The 9,774-nt window shown below is 38.1% G+C and overlaps 1 protein-coding gene across 2 annotated transcripts in view; it reads right to left on the bottom strand.

Moving 5' to 3' along the window:
* LOC106879386 (uncharacterized) overlaps window positions 1–9,774 on the bottom strand; it is a 45,954-nt gene that overhangs the window by 27,724 nt on the left and 8,456 nt on the right. For both annotated transcript variants that reach the window (XM_052965554.1, XM_052965553.1), the window contains exons 2-3: window positions 7,812–7,892; window positions 2,571–3,597 (exon numbers count right to left, since the gene is read on the bottom strand). In XM_052965554.1, the coding sequence (XP_052821514.1) occupies window positions 2,571–2,899 (329 nt within the window). In that variant the 5' untranslated portion in view covers window positions 2,900–3,597; window positions 7,812–7,892. The remainder of the gene's footprint in view (window positions 1–2,570; window positions 3,598–7,811; window positions 7,893–9,774) is intronic.

A 9,774-nucleotide genomic window follows, 5' to 3' on the forward strand; every position in this document is an offset into this window, starting at 1 on the left:
TATATATATATGTATGTATATATATATATAATTATGTGCGTGAGTTGTCTAAGAGATCATAAGTCAGGGAAAAAGATGCACTCATATATCTGTCAGTAGAGTGGGTATATTGTCAGAATTTTATAGTATTAAATATCCATCATGGCTGATCTTACCAATTGGTTTCGCGTAAAGAATACAATGGAGTGTTAAGTAACAATCTGATTATATAACTTTATGCTCATCAGAGATAGCTTATAAGGAAGGGAATATGGAGACTGCTCTCTATTATCGGAGATGGATAAGCTGCTGCAGAAACGGTAGTGGAACAAAAATGGGCTAGGGGATTAGGTTAGGAGTTATGTCCTTGGTTGGGTATGCTGTGAAGCCGGCAAGAGTTATCCTGAATGTGGGTATTATTAATGTGGTGCTCCTGTAGGGATGGGGTGTGTGATATGAGTAGTATTGTCATATGTGTAATTTTTTCCAGGAGTGAAGGTATATATAGCTGTGTTCGTTGGTCTGTTTTCTTTCTGTAAAGGATAAAGTCCGGGGAGGGGGGTATGTTAGCGTGTAGTATATAATGTGTGTGTAAGGGGTCTGTGTATATTAGTTACATGCCAGACCCTAGCCCCCACCAAGAGAAAGCACCATTGGAAAGTACTGTGGTTCACACTGCCATTCTCTTTAAACGTTAAGACCGGAGTAGGTAAGATATTCCTTAGTTTAGTTGATAGGCACTTCCCCATATCAACAGATTCAACAAAATATTTAATAGACATACTCTGAGATTATCCTTTAGCTGTGCACCTACTATAAAAAAGATTTTAGTAGATAGGCCCAACTTGTCCACTGAATGGCCACTGCAATATGGAGAGTTGTTTATGAGGCAGAACTAACAACAACAGGACCCATTGGACAATGGGTGTGGAAGTATGTGGGGGGCAACAGAAGGCCTCTTCAGAATTCACTTTAATAACCACTAGTCTTCCTTCAACATCCCAGAGAGGCAAGCATGTTTGGGCTTTGAAAGAAAGCGCCACAGAGTACAGTTTGGAGTGGAAGATCCTATAAAAATGCAAACTGTATTTCAATAGAAGCAGGAAGTGCCGCTGAATGACTAAAATGAGGATATTGAAGTAAAACTAAATTAACCAATTTCTAAATAACTTCTGCATTAATAACGACTTACCATGCTTTGAAAAATATCTTGTGTGTGTGTGTGTGTGTGTGTGTGTGTGTGTGTGTGTGTGCGCGCGGGCGCGTATGTGTGTTACTAATAAAAGTAACAAAGTCTTCTAAACAGAGTGAAATATTACAAAATTCTGAGCATTTACAGCACAACATTTACATATTGTTATTATATCTATTTCTTTTTTTTTTTTTTTTTTGCAGATTCGGAATTTCCGCAGTCGAAAAAGTAGGTTTCTGAAGGAGAGAAAAAAAGTGGGGGGCGGTCGTCCATGTCCTTTACCTCCGCCGAAAGTTCTTCGGTAATTTTCTTTCATGTAAATAAATGTTTATGTTGATTTTAAAATCTGACAACGAAATCTTATAAAATGACAATGCTCTAAAAGATGTACATTACATATTCATATGTTAAATATGAAAATAAAAAATCTTTATTAGCACTACATTATCTACTGTGTCTTGTCTTAGGGGAAAACAATAAAAAACATTTTTTTCAAAAGAAACAGGTGTTATTTGGGAGGAGATTTGACTCCGTTTTCTAGCAGGTCGAGCTTGAGGGTCCCGCCTTGTCGCCTTAGGTATGTCATGAGGATGGGAGGAGAGTGAAAGGAGAAAGCAACTTTATACTTCTAGAGACTGTTACAGTCTTTAAAGTTCGCAGTTTGAAAGTAAAATACGTCAAAAAACGAGAGTCAGCAATTCAGTAGCAAGATGTTTCCAATAAGACCTGAAAGGGTGAATAAACGGGGAGAGGGCTCTACAGCCAGTGAAAACTGTTGCTGCAATGCGGGAATATAATTCGTCAATATACCAATGTCTGAAAAGTGTTAGTAAATAAACAAATATTACTACCTAAAACCTTGTATTATGATACAAGGAAGTAAATAGTCGTACTAGCTGTATTTTACGATATACATGAGCAATATATGTATATTTTTTTATTGTTTAGCTCCAGAACTGCCCAGAGGGAGCAAACCTATGTTCATCACGTCTTTTTAAGGATATCTAGAATTATATTACCCAATGTGCCTTTGTAAGATAGGACATGGTAAAATTCGCTGCTATTTCTAGCAGGTCGTATTACCACGTAAAGGTCCTTTGTTTATATATTGATATGTGAAACAAGGTTTTAGAGCAAAATAAAATGTGCCCTTGGAATGGTCTGTATGGATAACTAGATTAATTTAATGAGGTCCTCGTAGTTTAAAGGTCAAATATCACCGAGATCAACTATCTTTTTCGATGGCGATAAATTACCAGTACGGCGCTAATAGCGAGAGAACAGATAAAACCCCTCTTACCAAACTTGTGGAAATGTTCCTATATTAAGAATGAAAGACGACGAAAACAAAATAAAAAAGAATGCAGATGCAGGAAAATATTAGATTAATGACACTTACTTAAAAGCTGCGGACAGTCCAATAGCTTGAGGAAAAGAAGTAGCTGGCCCTGCGTCAGCATCACCACGGAGACATTCTGTGTCCCATTGATATGGTTTTATTCCTAGTCTGGGAATGGCAGGAGCGGGATACACAGATCCACCCCGTGAAAGCTGTAAAATAGTTTCATTTATAGTTAAGCGACTAACTAAATCGTTCACTCGGGCAGAAAAACTCAAGGATGTGTTTTGGAATGGATATATTCCATAATGTTCCGCCAGCACAGGATATTTTCCACTGTGAGCTGACAGAAGTAGGAATACAGAAATTATAACACTTGCTGTGTGCATCGTTGACGCTTTCACTGTTGTGCTACATTATTTTCGACCAAATAGAGTTATCTACCCATGTTTTGAAATTGCATACGGGAAAAAGACGTCTTTAGCATTAACAGTTTCAGTTTCAAAATTCCTTCATCCTTCTTCTTGACTCGGTTTCCGCATGACTTTTTGAGGGTTATATATTTTTTTTATGAAATAATGCAAGAGATACGTTTTCGAGTGTAGATTACGAATATGTTAGTTTTTTTCTTCTTCTTTTTGAGGAGGTTTAGATTATTCTCCCGACCTTGTTTCCTCGTTACATTCTCTAAAATTCGTATTTTAAACGACATTTTGCAGAAACCTGTTTTCCAAAATGTCGATTACATAATGTTGATGTTACAAACATAAATCGGAAAATAAGAAAAACGTGGTTAGAAGCTTGCTTCCTAACCTCATGGTTCCGGGTTCAGTCTCACTGCGTAGCCTTGAACAACACGAGCTGACCAAAGCTTTCAGGGTAGATTTGGCTGTTGGAAACTGAAAGAAGTCCGTCGTATGGGTATGTGTGTGTGTGTTTGATTACCACCACTTGACCTCAGGTGCTAGTGTGTTTACATTCTTGTAACCTGGCGGTCCAGCAAAAGTACCAGGTTTAAAGAATCAGGCTGATTCATTTAACTAGAAATTCTTTAAGGCGGTGCTCCATCATGGCCGTAGTCTAATGACTGAAAATAGTTAAAGAAAATGCAAGATTTACTGAAATTAGTGTTAGCAATGTTCTTGGTGGTGTGAAGAATTATCTGAAACCCCTCTCTCGACCCATGAAAGGTAACAGGTAAAGTTGACCGCATAATGCACAGAGTGCAAATAAATAGTAAAATGAATTTTGTTGATTACTAATGATTCTGCTTTTTTTTTACCATGCACACATGCATGCACACACACAGATATACTTCTATGTGTATTGTGTAATTGATGCATTTAACATAATATGAATGAAAGACTCAAATACAGTTCATAGAATTGAAATAATATTTAATGTTAATTCTCAAAATAAGATGGCAAGTTGGCAGAATTGTTAACATGACAAACAAAATGCTTAACGGCATTTCATTTGTCTTTGTATTCTGAGTTCAACCTTGGCCGAGGCCAACTTGGCCTTTCATCCTTTTGGCAGGGTCAATAAAATAAGTACCAGTCAAGTACTGGTGTCAGTGTAATCAACTTATCCTCTCCCCCAAAATTGCTGGCCTTGTGCCAAAATTTGAAACCAATACTAAATAGCATATTGTTAATGTGCCTGACTAAAAAGGGTAAGCAGCATTTCTCACAGTTTAACGTTCTGAGTTCAAATACTGTCAATAAGATAAGTACTAATTGACCACTGGGGTTGATGTCATTGATTTACACCCTCCCCCACCCCGAAACTGCTGGCCTCGTGCCAAAATTTGAAACTAATATTGAATAGCACAGGAATGTGGCTGTATGAGTGTGCATATACACATATGTATGTATGTATGTATGTAAGCATGTATGAATGTATAAATATCCAGCCAACCATAGCAGTCACCTGCAAGTGAATGTAACTTAGTAGCATGTATCATGCTTTGGTCAATTGTTATAGGTGCCCATGAAATCATGAGCAGGCATAGACCCCCACCCACTTTAGCATGACATACATTTAAACATTAATGTTCTCTCCCAGCATGATGTAATTATAAACATTAAGGTTCATCATAAACATAATAAAATTATTTGCCAAAGTTAGAGACACTAAGATGGCAGTGAATTAGACAATTTGCTCTGTTACCTGAATAACACTGATGAGCAAACATTTTGGACCACATCCAGAGTAGGGCTCATTCTACTGATTAGCATTCAGTTTCAATTATTAAGACACACTCCAGCAGCTCCTGGCCCACAGGCTTGCTGTCTTTTTTCAGTTTCTTTTATAATGCCAGCCAATACTTTGGAGCTGGCTCCATTACTCAGGCACCACATGTCTCACCACCTCTCCTCATTTTGTTACATCTAACCCCACTCTGGCCCTACACTAACCACTATGCCAAGTCCTTCCTTCCAAGAACATTGGTCCTCAGGAATCTCTTCCATTCTCACATCTTGTGTTGTTGTGCAACAGTTTAAATGTAACATTAACATCAAGCTCACCAGTCTTAGAGGGCTTGCAAAAATCATTGACACTGCCCCTCCTCCAAACTCAGCAAGTTTAAAAAATGAATTTCAACCATATATTTCAAGTATCAATGTATGTAGAACAACTAACACAGGAGGTGGCTCAGTCTAAATTAATACAAGGGTACCACTTTCTATTTTAAGCTTCATTTTCATATGTTACCTGGCATGTTTAAGGCAAATTAGAAGACTAAATCTGGGAGATTATATCTAAACATTACTTTCCTCAGTATGGATATGACCTTTAAGAAACCCAAGTAAAGCTTCCACTCCACAAAGATTAAGAAATAAATGAGGTTGGAATAACCTTTATCACTGACCACCTAGTAACCACCAACACTCCTGATATACCAGAAACCTGCCAATCACTTAAAGTGGATGAAGTTGTGGAAGAGGGAGACCCAGGAAGATATGGGGCAAAGTACTGAAGGTTGATCCCAAAGGGAGATGACAGAGGACTGAGATATGTGATTCATTGCAGTACTCAAGAAAATGCACCCACCACAACAAAATTGATATCCTAAAACAAGTGTGCCATGTAAAAAGCAGCTAGCACATCTTTGTTAAATGTTTGGCATTAGGAAGGGCATTCAGCTATAGAAACCAAGCCAAAATAGACTATGGAACCTGGTGCAGCCCTTGGCCTGACCAGTTCCTGTCAAGCCATCCAACCCATGCCAGCATAGAAAATGGACTGTATACGTTGATGTTGATGATGATGATGATGAGGCTAACATTTACATCAGTGCTTTCAGCTAAACTCTACTCTTCATTGAATTTGAATAGTTTAGACATGTTTTTCACAGATCTGGATCTCATTCTAAACCCGTGGGCAATTATAGAGTGAATTTTAGGGCTTATAAATCTAATATTCTCTTATCCTTCCTTAATACTGGTTTCTATATGCTATTCATATCTGCACACGGTCTGCTTAAGAAGTTGTTGTGTCCTAGCATGTATTGCTTCTTTTATTTTTTATATTTTCCAGTGGTGTTCTCTATTATTTTAACTTCATCCCACAGGTGGAGGTGGTCTCCATTTTTCCATACATGATCAGCTACCACTTAACAACTAGTGTTGATTTGTTTATGTCCCTGTAACTTAGCAGTTCAGCAAAAAACACAGATAGAAGAATTATCATTATCATCATCATCATTTAATGTCCATTTTTCATGCAGGCATGAGTTGGACAGTTTGACAGAACTGGTAAGCTGGGGAGCTGCACCAAGTTCCAATCTGATTTGGCATGGTTTCTACAGCTAGATGCCCTTCGTAATGCCAACCACTCCAAGAATATAGTGGGTGTTTTTTACATGTCACCAGCATGTGTGCCAGTTACATGACACCAGCATCTGCCATGATTATGATCACACTTGGCATAACAGGTCTTCTCAAGCATAGAATATCACTAAAGGTCTTGGTCACCTGTCACTGCCTCCATGAGACTCAATGTTTGAATAGTAGTTTTTACGTGCCACCAGTACAGGTGCCGGTCACATGGCACTGACATCAGCCACGACTATGATTTCACTTGGCTTGACAAGTCTTCTCAAACACAGCATATCGCCCAATATTCAAAGGGTGTTTTTTACATGCCAGTTAAGCAACGCTGGCATTGACCACAACTGTGATCTGACTTGGCTTCGTGAGTCTTCTCGTGCATGGCATATTGCCAAAGGTCTGTCACTTGTCATTGCCTTTGTCAGGCCCAATATTCAATCATGCTTCACCACCTCATCTCATGTCTACCTCTACCACAGGTTCCCTCCACCATTAGAATGTAGCACTTCCTCAGATAGCTGTCCTCGTCCATACGCATCATATGACCATACTAGCGCAGTCATCTCTCCTGTAACCACATCTGATGCCTCTTACGCTCAACTTTTCTCTCAAGGCACTTACACTCCATTGTGCATGCACACTGACATTACATATCCAGTGAAGCATACTAGCCTCATTTCTTACAAGCCTACACATGTCCTCAGTAGTCACAGCCCATGTTTCACTGCCATGTAGCATGGCGGTTCACACACAGGTATTATACAATTTGCCTTTCACTCTGGGAGAGGTCCTTTGTTACCAGCAGAGGTAGGAGCTTTCTGAACTTATTCTAGCAGCTACGAACTCAGAGCATCTACCCTCACTACTGACTTGGTTACCTAGGTAACAGAAGCTATTAACTACTTCTCATAGATTTGAAATCCAATATTAAGTCTGTGAGAGACTAATATCTTTAAAACCATATATATACATAATTTCTTGGCTATTCCAAACTGCAATATGACTTGCAATAGTTGATAAGAAAAGAAAGGTTCATCGCTGTTGTATTTTTCTATGGACAAACAAACTGCTGTTGTAGCCATTTTAGTATTCTTTTATCTTTTTTTGTCTGTTTCAATCATTGAACTGCTCTACCTTCAAGGATTTAGTCACTACCTTCAAGTCAAATTTTAGCATAAGGCCAGCAATTTCAGGAGAGGGAGTAAGCCGATTACATTGACTCCAGTATCAACTGGTACTTATTTTATCAACCTTGAAAGGATGAAAGATGAGGTCAACCTCAGGGGAATTTGAACTCAGAATCTGCAATCCTGATTAAAAACAATCAACAATGTAACAAATAAACTTGACCATAACAGCAACAAATAAAAAAGAAAGTATGCTACTCAACAACCCCCATCCAAATATGGATGTTGTTATAACCTAGAAAAAGGTAAAAAAAAGATATATGAGAATTCCCACCTACCTGCAGAATTCTAACATTGCCAGAATGAGGTGGACCATAAAAGCAAACATAGAATCGGCATTTCAACCATTTCTACAAAATCTGAAGTAAAAGACATTTAAGACTCATGCTCTGCTTTCACAAATCCACTGTGCTATCAAACCTTATAGTTAATGTCCATGACATTTATGCGATCATTCAGTTAATGAAAAAATTAGCAAAATCCCCCCTCAATTAAACCCAACCCTCTTTAAAAAAGGAAGCATCTATATACAAAGATATACAAAAAAAAAAAATGGAAATTTTGAAGTTGGAACACTTGATCATAAGTCAGTTCAATCAGAACTAACCTTGAGTTAAATAACAACAACCATGACAATGGCATACTGCTCAATGAGAGATCCTTGGATTTTGCCAACTAGTTGAAAAATAGCAGCAGAAAATGGAGATTTTTAACTGATCAATCATTTAAATTCTGGCTTCCATGCTAGTATGGGTTGGATGGTTTGACAGGGTCTGATGAGTTGAAGGATTGCATCGTTCACTAATTGCCCCTTCAGCACGGTTTCTATCACTGGATCCCCTTTCTAATGCCAACCACTTTACAGGATGTACCGGGTGCTTTTTTTGTAGCACCATTACTGGTGATTATTACCTCAAAGACTAAGGCCCTAAAGTGGCCCCTTAAACTGAGGGGAACTGAAGAGAGAGTGAGCAATGATCCTAGGAGAGAAACAAGAATGGCAAGGAATAGGGAGAAATAAGGGATTAATGGTAGGTTGAGAAAAAGAGAGGGATAGTGTTGAAAAGGTGATGAGGAAGATTGTGTAAAGAGGGAATCTAGAGCTATCCAGCATTTTAAAGGGTGAGTATGGACAGGTGTGAGAGAATGGGGACAGGAAAGGGTCAAGAGGAATCTTAAATCATTGAAAGAGAGATGTAAGAAGGGTCAGAGAGGGGAAAAATGAGGAGTGGGTTGGGACATTGCAGAGACAGAGAAGCTGTAGAGAACTGTGTGACAAAAAGAGGCAGAGGGAGTATGACAAGTAGATACTGAAGAGTGCTCCAGAGGTAGGAAGAAGAGAAAGAGGTGAGAGAAACAGTGGGTGGGTACAACAAGGGAAAGAAATGCTAGAGAGCATCCTAGATGTAAGAGAGGGATACTGAGATAAAGGTAAGAGATGTTGCTGGGTGGCAATAGAGGTAACTCAGGAGAATGTACTGTGAGTGATGAAGAGATGAGATTCTTGAAGGATATGGTGACAGGCAGTAAGATGGTGTTGGAGGAGAATAGTATACAAGTATATAGATGCACACCCATACATGTGTTATGGATTCTTAATCACTACCCTTTCCATAGGTAGATATGTCTTATGTAGCACCACCTATCACCAGTCAGTATGATTCTTTATCATCTCCTCTGTGAAATGTATCTTCAGGTCAGCCTTTACTACTTTGTCCTAAGTCTTCCTTAGTTTCACCTGTCCACAGGTTCCACTATCTTGGAGAGAGTAGAACTTATGGAAGAGAGATACCAAAGAATTTTGAAAAAGATACTTTGAACTGCTCAGAAAATACCAATCAACAAATATCAAGGTTACAAGGTTTTAATTACAAGATTCTAATTTACATATAAATATATTTTGGCAATTATTTTACATGAATGTCTCAGTTATTTGTTTTTTTTATGTCTATTCGTTGAGAATATTTTTCAGTAAGTCATCTCGGTAATATTTTTCTCTGGTACAGATTTCTTTGTTTACCATGTCTTTTGTATGAGAATGAATTTCAGAAATTTCACAAGTGTAAAACTTTACTCCATTGTTTTGCTCATCACAATGAAACGTTCTTTCTTAGATGCTTTAATGACAAAAGTGAATTAATTTATCAACTATAAGTTTATAATTCACAAAGATTTTTTTTTCTTAATTTTAATGGAAGGCCATCTCACAAATACGAACACACATACAGATATACATACATA

The sequence above is a fragment of the Octopus bimaculoides genome, chromosome 2 (genome assembly GCF_001194135.2).
Source record: "Octopus bimaculoides isolate UCB-OBI-ISO-001 chromosome 2, ASM119413v2, whole genome shotgun sequence".
Lineage (NCBI taxonomy): Eukaryota > Metazoa > Mollusca > Cephalopoda > Octopoda > Octopodidae > Octopus > Octopus bimaculoides.